The 21,141-nt window shown below is 30.9% G+C and overlaps 1 protein-coding gene and 1 long non-coding RNA gene across 4 annotated transcripts in view; one reads left to right on the top strand and one right to left on the bottom strand.

The window, feature by feature from the left end:
- The first annotated feature begins 223 nt into the window (after positions 1–223).
- The window catches only part of LOC113389412 (sterol O-acyltransferase 1), a 105,472-nt gene continuing 84,554 nt past the window's right edge, over positions 224–21,141 (top strand). Inside the window, exons 1-2 of one of the 3 annotated variants that reach the window (XM_026626451.1) lie at positions 224–349; positions 412–552. In XM_026626451.1, the coding sequence (XP_026482236.1) occupies positions 516–552 (37 nt within the window). In that variant the 5' untranslated portion in view covers positions 224–349; positions 412–515. The remainder of the gene's footprint in view (positions 350–411; positions 553–21,141) is intronic. The other 2 variants (XM_026626450.1, XM_026626452.1) reach the window with 2 other exon arrangements.
- On the bottom strand, positions 20,495–21,106 carry LOC113389414. The gene is made up of 3 exons (XR_003368261.1): positions 20,795–21,106; positions 20,618–20,716; positions 20,495–20,532 (listed from the first exon to the last, which is right to left on the bottom strand). It is a non-coding gene; the product is annotated as an uncharacterized LOC113389414 (long non-coding RNA).

Raw genomic sequence — 21,141 nt, forward strand, 5'->3', positions numbered from 1 at the left:
ATATTAGTGTATTAAAAACCAGCTTTTTTAATATTACAAGCAGACAGACACTCCAAATATTTTATATGTTTATTCTCCCCCAGCTCTCATACTATCCCGGTCTGTTGTGTTTTGAAATATCCAGCTCTCCATTTATTTTGATTAAACCCCTCACGCCATTGGTCAATTTGGATTTGTTTTCATAACTTTTGTCCGATATATAATATATAATGCTGATTCAAATCTGAAAAGGAACTAGTAGTAGTCGTTCGGTGCGATTAGACGGATTATCGGGCTCATCGTTCACACATTAACAGACATGGATGATTTGATAAATCGAACGGACGAGGATATCTTGATTTAATTATAAGTTGTTATCGTTTCAAACACGTGTTTTTTGTAATAGAATCATAAAAGATTATTTTATGAAAGTTGGATTTTTAGGAAGGTAGTAGTGCGCAAGGTGGTTTATTTCCAGTGATCGAATTCCAAGTTAAGTGCAGTGTAATTTGACTCAATTTATTGCAAATTGGAAGATGGCTGCTACTAACAATAACGAACCCGATTGCCAAAGTAAGTGCATAATAACTTTTCTTGCATAATCCTTATCCTTTATCTATGTAGTCTGACCATTTGATCGCCTGTACAACCATGTTTTTTTTTGCTATTTTATTAATTTAATTTTTTTACGGTTTTAAATGAGTATAACTTCTTACCTTGTGCAAGAATTTTGAGCTTGACTGGTGGTCAAATAGACTTTACTATGATGAACTTGATGATGAACATTGTATTTAATGTTCGAATGCTTTTTTTTCAGCTTTTTTTCAGAAGCGAAATTTGTGCAGTTATTATGATTATTATAAAATTACTATCCGTTTAATATTAATTATGAATAAGCTTGACAAGAGCCAAAAATAATATCTATTATTATTGATTACGGCTTGCTTATGAATAAATAAATAAATAAATATCGTTTATTTAATTAACTTCCCGAAGGAGAAGTTTATGTTTTCATCAAAAAATCCGATTCGCTAATTTTATGTTTTCTCGACGTTTGAAGCCATTCTGAATCGAATGAGACCAAATTTGGAAAAAGTATGTGTGTGTGTGTGTGTGTGTGTGTGTGTGTGTGTGTATGTGAACAGATTTTTTGCCGTAAATCGACGTTTTCTCGAAAACGGCTGGGTCGATTTCAAAAATTTAAAAGCCATTCGATGTATCTCGACGAGAACTATTGTTTGTCAGTTTTGTGCGACGATCGGCCAAGACGTTTCTTTATAAATGGCAGAAAAGTGAAAAATTTTTCGTCTACGTTTTAGTCCGCAATTCTGAATCGATTTTGAAAATTCAAAAACCGTTCAAAAGATATTGGTTGGGAATCGTGTTGATTAGTTTTTGGTAGAGATCGGCCGGGCCGTTTTCTTGTAATAAAGTTTTTAAAAAAAAAATTTCGACGATTTTTATGATTATTTTTTTGACGATAGATACCATAGTCTTCTAGATCATACAAAAATATTACGGCCCTACGACAACTGGTTCAGCTTTAAAAATTCGTCAAAGTTTGCAAAAATCAGTATGGTTTTTTTTGGCATTTGTCAAAATTAGACTTTTGATCGACGTTTTCTCAAAAACGCCTGAACCGATTTTAGAAATTTAAAAGCCATTTGATGTATTTCGGTGAGGACTATCGTTTGTCAGTTTTGTGCAACGATCTGACAAACCGTTTCTTTGTAATTCGAAAAAAAAGTGTTAAACTTTTCGTCCACATTTAAGCTCATCCTACCGAACCGATTTTAAAAAATCAAAAACTGTTCGAAAGATATTAGTTGGGAATAATACTGATTAATTTTAGGTGAAAATCTACCGAGCCGTTTTCTTGTAATTAACTGTTGAAAAAAAGAGTTATATTTTCGTCGACATTTAAGCTCATCCTACCGAACCGATTTTAAAATATCAAAAACTGTTTGAAAGATATTAGTTGGGAATGGTACTGATTAATTTTAGGTGAAAATCTACCGAGCCGTTTTCTTGTAATTAACTGTTGAAAAAAAAATTTAAGCCGATTTTCATGGAACTTTTTTTGGCGATATACATCATGGTCTTATAGAACTTACTGTAATATTACGGCCTTACGACAAGTAGTTTAATTTTACAAATTCGTCAAAGTTTGCTAAAATTATTATCGTTTTTTTACAAAGTAGGATTGATGAAGTATATTATTTACACATTTTTTTTGATTAAGTCGATTATTTACACATATCGGGAAGTTCATGTAACTTGCCTCAAGGCTAAATACCAAACCAACTAGTTTATTTTAACGGTCTTGTTACAAAAACGTAGAAGTTTTTACTGTAATCTGAACCAAATATTTTAGGACTCCAAAACATCTGAAAATTTTATAATATTAATTGCAAGTGGCATAACTTGCTCGTGCATTTTTGTTATAACACTCATACATTTTCAACTTTGCGTATTGGGCCAGAAATCTAAAATGAGATTTTTTTCTTTAAGAGGTTTCTGAACATTTTGTCATACCTCAGATAAAATAGATATGTGTGTGTTTTGTCGATTTTTTCGGGAGTACCGCTCAACCGATTTGAATAGTTCAAAAGACATTCGATTCCTTTTGATAGGGAGATGTGCTGATTAGTTTTAGACAAAGGCAAAGTCCAGCCGTTTCGCAGATACCAAGCAGAAAGTGCAGAAAATACAAATCGAGTTTTTGAGAGAATGGAGCATCCGATTGGAGTGATCCATAAAACATTCAATTCGTAATGATGGGGAGGAGTGATGTTTAATTTTTGGTGAAGGCAGGTCCCGCCGTTTTAGAGATACCGAGCTAAATGTGCAAGAAATAGCTGTTTTGAATGCTTTTGGAAAAAATCGTTATTTCATTTTTTTTTCATTTTTTTTTTCAAAAATTTTTTTGTATGTCGTAAATAATTCAGATTTTAATTTTAATTCTCACTCATATACTTTAAACAAATATTTTCATCTTTGCAATTCAGTTTATATAATTCTTATAAATATTAGACAATGTTAAAATATTTATAATAGTCTATTTGAAAACATTTAATATTCCTCGAACATTTCGTTACGGTACAGGAAGTTCCAGCAATTTGCCTTGAGGCACGATGCCATATAGAATTAGTTAATTTATTTTAACAGTCTTGTTACATAAACGTAGAAGTTCTATCGTAATCATTGTGAGACAAATATTTTAGGATCCCAAAATCTCTCAATTTTTACAAGTGCAGAAATGTTTTTTGTTTAAGGGGGCATTCTAGTGTAGAGGTATGAATTTTAGGTTATTTTTAAATCATTGTAAACTAGTGGTGTGTGGCATTGTGCCTTAAGGCAAATTGCTGGAACTTCCCGTACCGTAACAAAATTTTCGAGGATTATCAAATGTTTTCGAATAGATTATTATAAATATTGTAACATTGTCTAATATTTATAAGAATTATATAAACTGAATTGGAAAGTTGAAAATATTTATTTAAAGAATATATGTGACCTTTAGAACTTTAGCCAGAATTAAAAAATTAGAATCCGAATTATTTTCGATATACAAACAAAAATTTTTTTGACAAATAAAAATTGAAAAAAATGTTGAAATAACCATTTTTTCAAAAAGCAATTATTTTGTCAAAACAATAAGCAGAAAGTTCTTTGAATTAATCTCGTTCGCTCAAAATCTATCATGTTTTGCACATTTAGCTCTGTATCTTCGAAAGGACTGGCCCTGCTTTTGCCAAAAACTATTCACCACTTCTCCCCATCATTACGGATTGAATGTTTTTTAGATCATTCAAATCGGATGCTCCGTTCTCTCAAAAACTCGATTCTCTCTTTGCTCTTTATCTCCGTAACTGCTGTACCTGCCTTTGCCAAAAACTAATCAGCACATCTCCCTATCAATAGGAATCGAATGTTTTTTGAACCATACAAATGCGCCCGAAAACGTGGACGTAATCTTGTATCCATACATTCATACATACACACACACACATACACATCAATTTTTTCTAAGGTATGCCAAAATGTTCAAGGAAATACTTAGATATTCCCTTTATTAATTCTGTTACATAAGAATAGTTCTGGTACAGTAATTTAAAACCATCGTTCTTGTCAATAAGATAGTGATATATGTCAGGAAATAATTTTTTAATATATTTTCTGTTTGTTTTTTAACTTCCCGAAGAAAAAGTTTATGTTTTCATAAAAAAAATCCGATTTGCTAATTTCATGTTTTCTGGACGATTCAAGCCATTCTGAATCGAAAGAGACCAATATTTGGAAAAAGTATGTTTTCTCAAAAACGCTTGGACCGATTTCAAAAATTTAAAAGCCGATCGATGCATCTTGATGAGGACTATTGTTTAACAATTTTGCGTGAGGATCAGCCAATCCGTTTCTTTGTAAATAGCAGAAAAATTGAAATTTTTTTCGTCCACGTTTTAGCTCTCAATACTGAATCGATTTCAAAAAATCAAAAACCGTTCGAAAGATATTGGTTGACAACGATATTGATTAGTTTTAGGTAAATCTACCGGGCCGTTTTTTGAAATTAATTTTTGAAAAAAAAAAGTCGATTTTTATGAAACTTTTTGGCAATAGATATCATGGTCTTATAGAACATACTAAAATGTTATGTAAAAAATTCATCTAAGTTTGAGAAAATATTATTGTTAAAATTTGTGTCAAAAGTTGCTTTTGGGATGTGATGACTCAAACATTATCAATTCATTAAAATTTAATGCTACAATTTTAGGGCTTACAAGCACCTGTCTGTGCAATACAATTAATACCATTACAGTTAATTTAAATGAGTTTGAGAAATTCTATTCGGAATCACAATGTTTAGATTTAATTGAAAGCGATAACTTTATTTTTGAAATAAACAGTTGAAAATATTATCCAAATATCTACATTTCAATTTTGATTAATTAAGACAATTCTTACACATTTCGGGAAGTTCATGCAACTTGCCTTAAGGCTAAATGCCAATTTCAACTAGTTTTCTGTTTGTTTTCTTTAAATATTTTTTGATATTGCAATTTAAGTAATATTATAATGATTAAGTCATTAAGTCCTAACATATAAATTACAAATTCAAATCTTATTATCTACGTTAAATAGATAATCAAATTGAAGTTGAAATAAAATCTTTGAACATTTAAGATCTGTGAAATAAGAATTTAAGCCACTACGATGGTAATATAATCTTATTATTATAAAATATAAATATGAATGAATTTATATAGTTTGTTCGATCGGATTGCACATATCACATTTAGCAATATTTATAAAAATTGCTGTTACCATGTTGATGCAGGTCATGTGCGTAACTCTTATCCTTCGAATTATCAATAACATTTATAATATTATGTAATTTTATGTCATGTCATCCAGCACATCTCTAAATCATAGGATTTTTGACTTGTTTTTTGATTTTCGAACTTTTGAAGTTTTCTACTTTGATACCCGACTCGGGCAGCCTGATGTCAAGCTGTAGCGACTTCGTTTTTCACTTGAAAATATAGATAGCAATATGTTTTCACATGAAAATGGTTTTAGACCGGCATTGCTGCATCAATAAAAAAAATCATCGATTTAGAGAAATTATGAGAAATCTGAAATTGTAATAATAAATTCATTACATAAAGATAGGACAACCGTTTGGGTTGCCATGTATCAAGCCTCGTTTAAGAAGTGATCGCACCTCATAGGACTCGTTTAGTTCTGATTGCTATTATTGGAGGTGCCTCGGGCAGCCTGATGTCAAGCAGTAGTGATATAGCTTCTTAATTCAAAATATAGATAGCAATATGTTTTCAAATGAAAATGGCTTCAGGCCGGCATTGCTGCAGTACATATACAGAGATTGTATATTATTAGTAATGAAAAAATGATAGGACAACCGTTTGGGTTGCCAAGTATGTAACTTAATTTAAGAAGTGAGCACACCAGCTTATAGGGCTCGTTAAGTTCTGATTGCTAGTATTGTTCTGATATATAATCCATAAGTTCAGATAATTAACTTACCGAAGAAGTTTGTTTCCATCAAAAAATCCGATTCGCTAATTTTATGTTTCTCGACCTTTCAAGCCATTCTGAATCGAATGAGACCAAATCTGGAAAAAGTATGTGTGTGGGTGTATGTGAACAGATTTTTTATTTTATAAGCGATGACTATGAATAACAATGATATGCATTTTATTAATTCACAATATTTATTTTGAATATATAAATATTCAATTAATATTCAATTTAATACTTAATAGAAATTGACTTTTGTTTCACATATTATAATTTATAATTAAAATGATTTGGTCGAAGCAGATCTACTAGTTAAAACTAAATTTTAACCAGGCGGTTTAGGAAGACTCCTTAAATCGCTGGTCGGGGTAAATTGCCCCGTATGGGGTAAAAATGGATTTTCTGGGGCAAAAAATATGTATATTTTATTGATATTTACTGTATTTGCTACGTAGGTGACCATATGGGGGTAATCTCTGTTTGCCATGGGGGTAATATGAGCTTAGACTAAAATATTTTGGTAATGATTAAAAAAGTTCCCCGACCGTTGCCTCAAATCAATTCCTACTAAGTAAAGTCAATTGCTATTAGTATTAAATAAGTTCCTTAATTTATTAGTATTAAAAAAATCCTAAGATTTAAATATTAATTGAATATTTTATATCCAAAATAAATTTTTGAAATAACTTAATTTTTACAAGTTATTGCTAAAATCAAAATTTGTTGTAAGTGGAATTTTGCATTAAAGCAAATTGACTTAATTTATAAGAAACCACATTTAGAAACTAATAAAATTGTAGCGATGAAATTTTGCAATTTACACTTCATGGTCTATTAATCCAAAGTTTGAACGCATATTAAGTATTATATTGAAACAACTTTTTGTAGGGCCATATTATTTAATAATGTTCATTGAGACCACGACTTCTTATTGTTAGATTTATCAAAATCATCAAATTTTATTTCAATTGGTGGTGCATGGCATCATGCCTTAAAGCATTTTTTTTTTTAAATTGTGCATGGTGCCTTTCCGTACCATATTTTTTTTAAATATCAGAATTTTCAGAATTAAAAACTTGGAAATATTATTTTTTTAAACATTTTTAAAAATATTGAAGGCTCGGAAATTTTTTGAATTTTTTTTGAAAGTTTTTGATACCCAATATTTTTAGTTGCTATCAAAAATAATCTGATTTCGACCGGCAAAATGCAGTTTCCAAATTTTGGGGGAACGTTTTTTCTGTATTTCCAAAACCGCTAAATTATGTTGTTGCAAAAATTTAATAAATTCTTAATTACGTCAATACTTTTAAAATGCTATCTGAATCATTCAAATCGGATGCTCTCAAAGTTGACATTTTCTGCACTCTTTGCTCCGTATCTACGTAACGGCTGTACCATCCTTTGCTAAAAACTAATCAGCACATTTCCTTATCAATAGAAATCGAATTTTTATTGAATCATTTAAATCGGTTGATTTGTGCTACCGAAAACGTGGACAAAAAATTATATCCAAACTACTTTTTCTAGGGTATACCAAAATATTCAGAAACCTCTGAACCGTAAATATATGCAAAAATGTTTAAATAATATATTTAAATTTTTAAACTCAATTCAGCATTTCAGCATTTTAGCATTTCAGCATTTTCGTTGAAAACATGAACAAAAAAAAATTAACACTTTTCTGATAATTTCAAAGAAGCGATTCGAGCGATCTATTATCTTACCTTGCTAAACTAATCAACACAAAAGTCTTTATCGAGTTTCATTAATTGGCTTTAGTGCAGTCGTTTTTGAGAAATTGTTGATGAAATATCAAATTTCACATATATAAACAGATATACATTTTCAAAAAGAAAAAATTTACTATTCAGTTTTCAAAATATATTAAAGCTTTTTTAAAAATTTTAATTTTTGGTACGGAAAGTTCCAGAAATTTTTCTTAAGGCATGATGCCTTAAAAATCGATTTTTTTAAGTTTTCAAAATAATGGTAAAACTTTTTATAAAATTAATTTTTGATACGGGAAGTTCCAGCAATTATCTTTAAGGAACTATGCCCCATGTACCACTAATAGTTGAAAAAAAATTAGTGATATGTTGTACATTTAGAAATCAAAATTGTGAACAATACACAAGTAATTAAACAATAATAACTTGTGCGTTGAGTCGATTATTTTGTATAATCAGAGAATATTCATTTTGTTACAATCAAATCTATTACTATGAAAGGAGTACACAAAAACAATTACTCCCAATTTATATTTAAAAAGGAAGATCATTGACCTTTAGATGTTTTGAACTGCGTTTTAAATGCGTTTTTGTTATCAAAAACATTTCAAAGTTCCTCTGATAATGCTCTAGTAGTGCTTCATAGAACTGACCTTAAGATGACTAAGGAAATTTTTAGAAGACTCATAATTTGTACGTCAACTTATCACGTATTATTATTTGTCGAAATTCACACTTACTAAATATAGTTACAAATATTTATGAGTAATTGATATCATGCAATTATGATATCCGTTTTTGCTTGAAACTATGAATCAAAATTCCGTTCCAGTTGATAGATAAAATCCACTTGAGAACTGCGGTGCAAAAAGGCAATAGAAAAACATTTCATGCTATTTTTAACTTCCCGTAGGGTAATTATAGTAATGGGCCGAAAATCGAAATCGAAAATGTTTACATTTCTCGACGTTTTGAAGGTTTCTGAACATTTTGGTATACCTCAGAAGAAATGGATGTGTGTGTGCGTGTTTTGTATGTCCGCATTTTTTCGTCCACGTTTTCGGGCGCACGGATCAATCGATTTGAATGGTTTAAAAAACATTCGATTCCTATTGGTAGGGAGATGTGCTGATTAGTTTTTGGCAAAGGTAGGTCCAACCGCTATGGAGATAAAGAGCAAAGAGTGCAGCAGTTTCAAATCGAGTTTTTGAGAGAACGGAGCATCCGATTTGAATGATTCAAAAACATTCAATTTGTAATGATTGGGAGAAGAGGTGATTAATTTTGGCAAAGGCGATTTTGACTTTTCCAAACTTCTGCTTTTATATTTCTGGTCCTGTACTTCGGCTTTCAGTTCCCTGTATTTTCTATTCTCGTATAAGTCGTCAACCATGTAGATGCTTGTTCTTCCCAATCATTTCACTTTTTCTATTTTACCTTCAACCATGTCATGTGAAAGGCGCTCTTTTTGCATAATGGGTCCGATCCAGTTTCCATCTTTTATAATACTGGTGCTCATTAGGAATGACGATAAGAAATACTGTTTTTTTTCTTTTGATCGATTTTTGTACACAATAATCACAATATTTGTAAGACTTCTGTGAGCTATAGTGATAATGCGTCTTCTCACCTATGTAACTTTTCTACAATGTAACCCAAAGTTGTCCTATCTACAGTCAGTCAAGTAAGAGCGTGGCCGACTTTAACGACAGTTAATGAAAGATTTAGGTCTAATTCTTTTGTAAGCCGATAAAGTGAAGCTTTGTCCTTAATGCATTGTCAACAAGGGTTTAGTTGTCGTTGATATTTTGAGAAAAAATCACGTTAAACGCCATGAGTACTAAGTTACGCGTCGCGCTACGAGTCTGCGCTCTTTTTCATCAACCCAAAAGGTCCCCAAATGTCGCAATTAGCCACTGAAAAAGTTGAAGGCATTTGTACAGAATTAGATACACCTATATACTCGTAAAGTTGCTAAAAATGTCGATGATTTATCAGAACGTGGTTCAAATAAAAAAGGAGAAAAAAGAACAGTAAATGTGTTTTTGCGGAATCCTGCTTAAACACTGCAGCAAGAACGAGCAAAAGTAATGACAAATGTTTAGAAATATCTACAAAAATATCTACAAAACTATCTGAACCTTTCTTCGTATTCATGATCTGAAATGGCGCAACACCATGCGGAAGCCTCTGACGACTGGAAAACATGTGCTTCTTTTACGCTTGGGCACATGGAAATATTGATAAAGATTTTGAAAATGTCATTTTTACTGATGAATGTTCTATATGAACACGTACTGCCCTCATCGAGCCTTTAAATTAAAATACGAGCCGTCAGACTAGAATAATCCGTTAAATGAGTCAAAAGTTAGTAAAAAGCAGGCGTCGGAGATGCCAGCCAATTGTCGACTTCGGTGGTAACTGGACATATATTGACCAAATTGCATCATTGCTTGTAACGTATACAAGGCATATATAAATAATAAAGTTTCATAAAATAATTATTTTTATTAATTAACACGGTCACGCTCTTACTTGACCGACTGTACTTGATGCATTTTTTTTATTAAAGTAAAACCCAGAGGTTGTCCATTATTTAATAGTCATGATACAATATAAGTTTTTGCAGCAATGCCAGTAATTTTAATCTATATTTTCAAATGAAAACTTGAGATGGAAATGGAATCTACAGCCTTTCGGGATGCAAAGGCAAAGCTTTTACTACAAAGCTACAGAAAAAACGCAATTTGAATATTTGAATAGCAATTAGAACAAATTGTAAGAGTTCTATAAGCTGTTGTGATGGTGCTCCTTAACTACACGTTTTTTTAGAAAGCAACCCAATGGTCGTCATATTTAATTTGATACGTGTTATATTAGAAGGCAACCAAAGTTAGCATTGGTTGTCTTTCTCTAATAGTGATTAAATAATTTAACTTGGCATCTATAGCTTCATTTCAACAAAAATGCCTATTATTATTGCTTGATATCAGGTTATTGTCAGTTCAGGTGAAAAATAAACATGTAATATAACAGTAGGTTTTTTCAGGCATCCATCCAACTATTAATTAATTGTTTACTTTCCGAATAAGTTCGTTTTCACAAAAAAATGTCAAGTGACTCTTGATCGTGTGAGACCAAATTTGGAAAATGTGTGTATATGCTCGCGCGTGTGTGTATAAGCGATTTTTGACCTTACTTTCTTCGTTTTTTCAGAAAAGGTTACGCGATGAGGCCTTTTTTGGAATTTTGAGGAAATAGACCAAGAGCCCGTGGGCGGATGACAGTATGTATTTTACGACACCTGAGATTTTGTGCATCGATTCCTCTATAACTATCATACATGAGATGGGGACTGACTAAGCCCAAACTGGCGGACACAGCTACTGCGCAGCTGGTAAAGGTACCTTTTTTTCGACCATATCCGAACCATTTTACGACGGTTGCCGTTTCGAAAATTTGAAAATATAATATTATTACTATCGTAAAATAACAATGGCAGACGATTATCGCGCGGTCAACATGGTGGCAGACGATTTTGAAAATGCAGAAAAAAAATTTTTTTGAATGTATTTTATGATGTCTGCCATTTACATATTTTATTCCTTATAGTATCAAAACCTTATATTTATCACGGCAGACGTGTACCTGGCGTACTAACATCAGCAGAGTTAAAAAACTCAGCTACCATCTGGCCTGATAGTATGCATAAATCTTCACGTTTTAAACGGATAAAAGCAATTTTTTCATAATGATAATAGAAATTATTATTTTTTAGTCTATATGTGACATTCAATAATGTTGATGAGCGGAAAAAAACATTTTTTTACGCTAAATTCATAAAGATTATAGTATACAAACGATAACAACAATTATTGTAATCATTATTCAATTTTTTTATTTATTTTAGTCTAATTTCAAAATGTTGTATAAAAATAAAGTTATACATTATTATATATTATATATATATATATATATATATATATATATATATATACTTTATTTGTCATCATCTCGGAGCCATATCTCTCTTTTGATGATTCCTCGTCATCCGCTGAATCAGATTCTATAAAATAATAAGTCAATTGTAAAATCAAAATTATTTCAAAATCCAACTAAAGATGTTTGATAAAGACGAGATTCTTCGACCATACTTAAAAAAATTAAAAAATATTAATAATATAAAAGCTGAAAAGTATTAAAAAGATCTTGTATGGGGGTTCTTTGTTAAATTTTCTTCACCAAGTGTAGCAAACGTTTGTTGAAGATCGATTTTTTTAGAGAATTGTAAGGTCTTTTTTTTCTTTGTTAAAGAAGGCTGGATTGAAATCACAACCAGTAAAAGCGTAACAACAAATTGAACTTTTGGCAAACAACTTCGTAATGTTAATATATCTCTGGTTATTTTCAACCCCATTTAGCATCCAAATATTTGAATCACTATATTTCTTAGTTATCTCATATTACCAAATCATATTACCAATATTATACTGATATTTTGCAGTATCGAAGGTCCTAAAATATTGGAACGATATACTCAGCGATGTTACGCGCGTTTGTGTCAGGTTCTTCATGGGAAGTACAACAAAATCTTCAACAACACGCGATTGGACATTTTTGATTAGCAACCTTGTACAATTGGCAGTCTCAAAAATTCAAATAAATTAACAAAATTTAAATAAAAAATATCGGTCTTCAACAAGGGTTTGCTACACACGTTTAGCAAAGAAGAAAATTTAATAGAAAACCACCTAAATTATTTGCCAAATATATAATGCAAAAAGACCTAATGACGTGGTTGTTGGAAGGTACAAACTATTCATTATTAACTATAAAGCTTACAACGTCAATAAAGAATTCAGCAGAAAAATTCTAAATTTTGGTGCAAGTTCAATCCCGTACTTTATCAACAATTATTAAGAGCCACTATAACTATATTAGGAATATATATATATATATATAATATATAATAATGTATAACTTTATTTTTATACAACATTTTGAAATTAGACTAAAATAAATAAAAAAATTGAATAATGATTACAATAATTGTTGTTATCGTTTGTATACTATAATCTTTATGAATTTAGCGTAAAAAAATGTTTTTTTCCGCTCATCAACATTATTGAATGTCACATATAGACTAAAAAATAATAATTTCTATTATCATTATGAAAAAATTGCTTTTATCCGTTTAAAACGTGGAGATTTATGCATACTATCAGGCCAGATGGTAGCTGAGTTTTTTAACTCTGCTGATGTTAGTACGCCAGGTACACGTCTGCCGTGATAAATATAAGGTTTTGATACTATAAGGAATAAAATATGTAAATGGCAGACATCATAAAATACATTCAAAAAAATTTTTTTTCTGCATTTTCAAAATCGTCTGCCACCATGTTGACCGCGCGATAATCGTCTGCCATTGTTATTTTACGATAGTAATAATATTATATTTTCAAATTTTCGAAACGGCAATCGTCGTAAAATGGTTCGGATATGGTCGAAAAAAAGGTACCTTTACCAGCTGCGCAGTAGCTGTGTCCGCCAGTTTGGGCTTAGTCAGTCCCCATCTCATGTATGATAGTTATAGAGGAATCGATGCACAAAATCTAGGGTGTCGTAAAATACATACTGTCATCCGCCCACGGGCTCTTGGTCTAAAAGAGATTCTCGTTTTTATAAGGGATTCCTAACCAATTTTGAAATTCAAAAACTATTCGTATAATATCATTTAGGCATTGTGCTAATTAGTTTTTGGCACAGATTTTTATTAACTTCCCGAAGGAGAAGTTTATGTTTTCTTCAAAAAATCCGAATTGCTAATTTTGTTTTCTTGACGTTTCAAGCCATTCTGAATCGAATGAGACCAAATTTGGAAAAAGTATGTGTGTGTGTATGTGTGTGTGTGCGTGTATGTGAACAGAGTTTTTGCCGTAAATCGACGTTTTTTCGAAAACGGCTGGACCGATTCCAAAAATTTAAAAGCCACTCGATGTATCTCGATGAGGACTATTGTTTGTCAATTTTGTGCAATGATCGGCCAAGCCCTTTCTTTATAAATCGAAGAAACGTGAAAAATTTTTCGTCTATGTTTTAGCCCGCAATTCTGAATCGATTTTGAAAATTCAAAAACCGTTCGAAAGATATTGGTTGGGAATCGTGCTGATTAGTTTTTGGTAGAGATCGGCCGGGCCGTTTTCTTGTAATGAAGTTTTCAAAAAAAAATTTCGACGATTTTTGTTTATTTTTTTGACGTTAGATACCATAGTCTTCTAGATCATACTAAAATATTACGGCCCTACGACAACTCGTTTAGCTTTAAAAATTCGTCAAAGTTTGCAAAAATTAGTTTGGTCTTTTTGGCATTTGTCAAAATTAGAACTTTTATCGACGTTTGCTTAAAAACGTCTGAACCGATTTCAGATATTTAAAAAGCATTTGATGTACCTCGATAAGGATTATCGCTTCTCAGTTTTGTGCGACGATCGGCCAAGCCGTTTCTTTGTAATTTGAAAAAAAGTGTTAAACTTTTCGTCTACATTTAAGCTCATACTACCGAACCGATTTTAAAAAATCAAAAACTGTTCGAAAGATATTAGTTGGGAATGATACTGATCAGTTTTAGGTGAAAATCTACCGAGCCGTTTTCTTGTAATTAACTGTTGAAAAAAAATTAAGCCGATTTTTATGGAACTTTTTTTGGCGATATATATCATGGTCTTATAGAACTTACTGAATTATTACGGCCTTACGACAAGTAGTTTAATTTTAAAAATTCATCAAAGTTTGAGAAAATGAGTAGTTTTTTTGACGTTTGTTAAAAATAAAATTAGATGATTTAGTTGATATAACGATAGTGTACTTGGTCTTGAACATAGTAAACCATTAAAGTCCTACGGAAACTGGTACAATTATAATTATTGATTAATTAAAATTATTGATTTTCGAAAATTTGCTTTTATAAAATACTCCGAGTTAACGTGTTCGTTCGTTCGTTTGCAATGATGTGTAATAAATCCACTCGCAATACTTATAATCACTCATAAATCAATTTATTTTTTATTGATTAAGTCAATTATTTAAACATATCGGTAAGTTCATGTAACTTGCCTCAAGGCTAACTACCAATACCAACTAGTTAAGCTTTTTTTTGACGATATATATATATATCTTATAGAACTCTCTTTTCTCAACCCTTTCCACTCGCTAATTCCCAGATTTACATGAATTTTGCTGCCGAAGCGGCGGCATCCGAGTGGAAGGGGTTAAAGTATTACGGCCTTACAAGTCGTTAAATTTCAAAAATTCAACAAAGTTCGGAAAAATGAGCAGCATTATTTTGAAGTTGGTCAAAATTAGACTTTTCATCAACGTATTCTCAGAAACGGTCGAGTTTATTTCAAAAATTCAAAAGTTACAATTAGTTTTTTAATACGATAGACTGCGTCATTCATTTAGAATCCGCAGAAAAGTTCCAAATTTTTAGACAAAGATCGGCCTGCCTGTTTCTTCGTAATTGTTAAAAAATGAATTTTATCGATGATTAATGAATCTTTTATCGCATGGCGATAGAATACCTGGTAGACAAAATATTATAGTTCTAAGAAAAATATTTCAATTATAAGAATTAATTAAATTTATTATTAGGCTGATTATTAAACCTCAAACCTCATAAACCTCAAACCTAATTATTAATTTTTGTGCCAAAAACCGTAAGACTATACTAGAATCGTAGAATCCTAAATAAAATTTTATTATAATTTTATTTGATTGATTAAAATTACTAAATCAGTTGTTGGTCGAATCGTTTTCAAATAAAACATATTTAATATGAACCTCTGATTACATATTACATGAATCAAAAATACACAAATAATCTTAGATAGTATTTGAAATAAATACAGGATCAACTAGATCTGATAAGATTTTCATTCATTTGATAAGATTTACACAGGTGTACATTAAAAGTACTTTTCTACATAGTTCTATATGTGTTTATCTGATTACAGAAAGAATCATAACATATTATTTTTTACAGAAGGTGCAACTATTGAAGCCAAAGTCAAACATGATACTCCAAAGAAGACATTTTGAGGAATATGGCATTTGAGAAAGTTAGAAAAAAATTGAGGTAATAGAAGTAAAGAAACAATTAATGGAAATATTTTTTTACTATTAATTATAATCATGTAAAACTTCGAGTGAGTGAGTGACAACTTTAGAGTGGCTCAAATTAGTAGGGTACATTACAAACTTTTTTCCATCATCCATATCATTTCAAAAAAAAAGTGAAACTAGTGGGGTGTATGGCATCGTGCTTTAAGACAAATTGCTGGAACTTCCCGTACCGTAACGAAATGTTCGAGGAATTTTGAATGTTTTCAAATAGATTATTATCAATATTGTAACATTGTCTAATATTGATAAGAATTATATAAACTGTATTGCAAAGTTAAAATTATTTGTTTAAAGTATATCAGAACTTTAGTCAGAATTAAAAATAAAATCTGAATTATTTTCGATATACAAAAAAAAAATGATACATTTTTTTTCCCCAAAATCAATTATTTTGTTAAAACAAGCTGAAAGTTCTTTGAATCATTTAAATTAGACGCTTAGTTCTCTCAAAAACTGCCATTTTTTGTTCATTTAGCTCTGTATCTTCGAAATGGCTGGGCCTGCCAATGCCAAAAACTAATCACCTCTTCTCCCAATCATTACAAATTGAATGTTTTTTAGATCATTCAAATCCGATGCTCCGTTCACTCAAAAACTCGATTTCTATTTTCTGCACTCTTTGCTCTGTATCTCAGAAACGGCTGGACCTGCCTTTGCCAAAAACTAATCAGCTCTTTTCCCTGTCGATAGGAATCGAATGTTTTTTGAACCATTGAAATCGGTTGATCCGTGCGCCCGAAAACGTGACTGGAAATTTGTATCCATACATACATACACACACACACATCCATTTTTTCTGAGGTATGCCAAAATGTTCAAAAACCTTCAAAACGTCGAGAAATGTAAAAATTTTCAATTTCGATTTTCAGCCTATTACAATAACTTACCCTACGGGAAGTTAATAAACCGTGAAAGTGAATATTGAAGCAGCAAAGTTTTTAATAGTTTTTGCTTCTATTTTAACTAAGGGGCCGTTCAAGTATTACGTAAGCACTATAGGGGGCCGGGGGGTTGCTAAATTGCTTATTAACTTCCCGTAAGGTAAGTTATTGTAATGGGCCGAAAATCGGAATTGAAAATTTTTACATTTCTCGACGTTTTGAAGGTTTCTGAACGTTTTGGCATACCTCAGAAAAAATGGATGTGTGTGTGTGTGTGTGTGTGTGTGTGTGTGTGTGTATGTATGTATGGATACAAATTTCCAGTCACGTTTTAGGGCGCACGGATCAACCGATTTGAATGGTTCAAAAAACATTCGATTCCTATTGATAGGAAAAAGAGCTGATTAGTTTTTCGCAAAGGCAGGTCCAGTCGTTTCGGAGATACGGAGCAAAGAGTGCAGAAAATAGAAATCGAATTTTTGAGAGAACGGAGTATCCGATTTGAATGATCTAAAAAACATTCAATTAGTAATGATTGGGAGAAGTGTTTATTAGTTTTTGGCAAAGGCAGGCCCAGCCATTTTGAAGATACGGAGCTAAATATGTGAAAAATGGCAGTTTTTGAGAGAACTAAGCGTCCGATTTAAATGATTCAAAGAACTTTCTGCTTGTCTTAACAAAATAATCGATTTTGGAAAAAAAAATTTTGTCCCATTTTTTATTTTATTTTTTTTTTACTTTTTTTTTTAGTTTTTTGTATATCGAAAATATTTCAGATTTTATTTTTAATTCTGACTATAGTTCTAATATACTTTACAAATAATTTCAACTCTGCAATTCAGTTTATATAATTCTTATAAATATTAGACAATGTTACAATATTTATAATAATCTATTTGAAAACATTCAGTATTCCACGAACATTTCGTTACGGTACGGAAAGTTCCAGCAATTTGCCTTAAGGCACGATGCCATAATTGCCGCAAGACAGAATACCACTTACAGCTAGTTTTGGGTTGACATGGGGGCAGGGAATTCTGGATGATGATTACGTCATAGGTAGTATTTTTATTTTTGTACATTAATTGCAAAATGTTTACGTAAGCAAGTGGGTAGGGGGTAAAAGCTTTGCTTACTTTTGCTGACAAGGGGGATGGGGGGGGCCGTAAATAATTGTAATAATCTGCTTACGTAATACTTGAACGATCCCTAACATAAAATATAAGAAATTTTGAATAGACATAGATTTGATAGTTTATAAACTTATTGAAAATTTTGAAGCCTCGAAACTAACTTCCAAGCGATGATTTCATTGGCATATACAGTAAACCCTCGCTTTACGCGGCAAGTGGGTACCGTGCAGTATAGGAACCGTGCTATAAGAAACTCGTATTTAACATACAATTCAGGCTAATTCGTAGTGCGTTCTATGGAACCTTACATAGTGCAGTATGGGAACCGTGTTATGAGAGACTCAGAGTTGGTACAAATCGCACCATTTTTATCGCGTTGTATGGAGACCAAGAAATACAACTTGAAGTAGGAGAAATACGGACGAAATGACGTAAATGACGTGACGAAATTGACACCTTATTCAAAAATTGGCGCGACGCAGTAATCAGCTCAAACGTGTTCTTAGGCGGCTATTATACAATCAGGCATGTCTAAAAGATAAAAGTCGATAACAAAATTTACAACAATACCCTTTTGCACAACGAACTTATGGGCTGTTGACCAAATACCGTGTAATAAGAAGTCCGTGTAGTCGGAGGGATGTCGGATTTTTAGCTCCGTGTAGTATGGGAACCGTGTACCCAGAGTGCCGTGTAAAGCGAGGGCCTACTGTATATACATATATATATACTAGTTGATCCGGCAGACGTTGTCCTGTAGCCATGTCTATAACTCAAAATACTTTTATCATTATTATATTTTTTTTAGAACTATTCCGAGATTACGACGCAATGTAACTTTAAAAATGCTTTCTGCATTTCTTTATTTATTTAACCATTATAATTTACTATGTTAAGTACGTTGACGTACATTTAATAATTTCAATAATTATTCAACTTTCACTTTTTTAATGTATCTTGTTTATTATTATTTATAAAATTTCTTTAATATCTTTATTATCTTTTTTTAATAACAAACACATGAACAACGCACACTGATAGCCATAGATAAGTAAACATAGCTGATAGATACTCTTCTTTTATCTATGGCTGATAGCATAGATAAATCCATAGATAAAAGAAGAGTATATAGATCGCTCTCTCGGGCCATATTTCGTTGCCACATTCCTGTGTTAGTTGAAGCCCCGCGCTACAGATGGCACTAGTCGCCTGAACGGGTGCGTATAAAAAATACTATAGAAATGAACCAAAATTATATGGACCGTTTAATTCAAAATTTAAAAAAGAAAAATTGAAAAAAAAAAAAATTTTGAAGCATTTATTTTTCACAAAAACATTCTACATTATATCTACATAGTTCTCTTTATAAACAAAGCACACACATAGCATAAAAATGTACATAAATATACACATTATCCACAATGTATATATATATATATATATATATATATATATAACATTATATATGATTATAATAGATGGTAGTAAGCTGTAAAAACTATGTGCGAAAAGCATAAAAATGTACTTAAATGTACACGCTATCCACAATGTATATATATATATATACAAATATATATATATATATATATTATAATATACTAATATATATATACATATATATATAATATATATGTGTGTGTGTAATATCATTTTAGCATATCAGCCTTTCAAGCTGAGCACAAAAAGAATAGAAATGTACATGAATGTATATATTATTTATATATACATATACATATAAACCACAATTCTTTGATTGATATTGATTCAGATCAATATATAACCAATATATATATATATATATATATATATATATATATATATATTTACATATATATTTATTTTGATTAACATTAAGTTACATAATATCTATGATGTACAGTCTCTATTTGGGAATCTTTTCTGCGCTATTGTTAATGTGCATTCAAATGTTTGTTCAAAATGTCATTATTATCATTGTCTTAAGAAAAACAACAATCATTGATATTATTATAACAGTACTTAATAGTTTTCTTATAGCATCTACAATAAGACATTTTAGAGTAAAGCTATTGACATCTCTTTCAGAATAGTCAAATGCAATAAGCAAGTGCACATTAAGGGTGTTTTATCCCTTTGCTTTTTAGAATTTTATCATTAATCATGATTATACTTTGCCTGTCATTTGACAGTTCCTGAAAATCTATACAATGTGATTCCCTTTATCATCATTAAACAACACAGATAATAATATTTCTTGTAATATCAAAATGAAATTATTAATACTTAAAAACTTTTCCTGTGACATAGCCAAACCTAAATTAACCTTTGCACTAGCTAGAATTTCACCATTTATTGAGAATTTCCTTTCACTTACGATTATATCATTAGTGTTTTTAGTATGTTCTCCAAACTGACTTAATATATAATTACGAGTCGTACTGTTCAATATTAGTGGGAGATCAGCAAAGATTTCAGCACATTTCAGACTTCATTCTTATTGTTTTTTCCTGTGTATTCATTCATCTCATATCAATACTTGTACACTTGTGAATGTGTTTTATAACCGTCTAAACATTTTACATTTGAACGTATTTTCCTTTTATACTGCTGAAAAAATCGATGTAGAATTATTAGTTATGATCCTACATTATTAGAACAAGATTAATTTATATTTAGTTATTTAATAACATACCTTTCAGAGAGCTGACAGGAATTCTCTCTGTCTATTTATAACCTTAAAATTTCTAGTATTGATATAGTTAAATGTCTCAATTATTTCTGAATTATTAAACTGTAATGAAAAATCATATCAGAATAGTACAATCAAATGAAAGTAATTCGAAGTATGCATATTAATAAAAGTACTCACTTAGATTGAAAGCCGGCAAATATTATTACTTATTTTACTTTTACTTCGTCGTTTCTCGCTGGAACTACATAATACATGCATTTTTCTTGGTATTTCTTCTTCGTTAAACAATGCACTTCGACAGCTTATTTGTTTTTTACTCTAACAAGCATTTATTATATTGTCTAGGTTATCTCTCCATGAAAAATTTATTACAATGGACGCCATGTTTAATTTAAGTATCTGTCATATGTCAAATTCGATTTCAAAGTGAAAAAAAAATAAAAAAAAAAAAACAAGCGCGACCGGCGGCAGGGGCTCTAACTAAACTCGGGTTACAGACGTTTGTTCCGAGATTACCGCCATGA

The sequence above is a fragment of the Ctenocephalides felis genome, unplaced genomic scaffold (genome assembly GCF_003426905.1).
Source record: "Ctenocephalides felis isolate EL2017-DRISC unplaced genomic scaffold, ASM342690v1 CF-g0.4_SCAFFOLD_03573, whole genome shotgun sequence".
NCBI classification, from domain to species: Eukaryota; Metazoa; Arthropoda; class Insecta; order Siphonaptera; family Pulicidae; genus Ctenocephalides; species Ctenocephalides felis.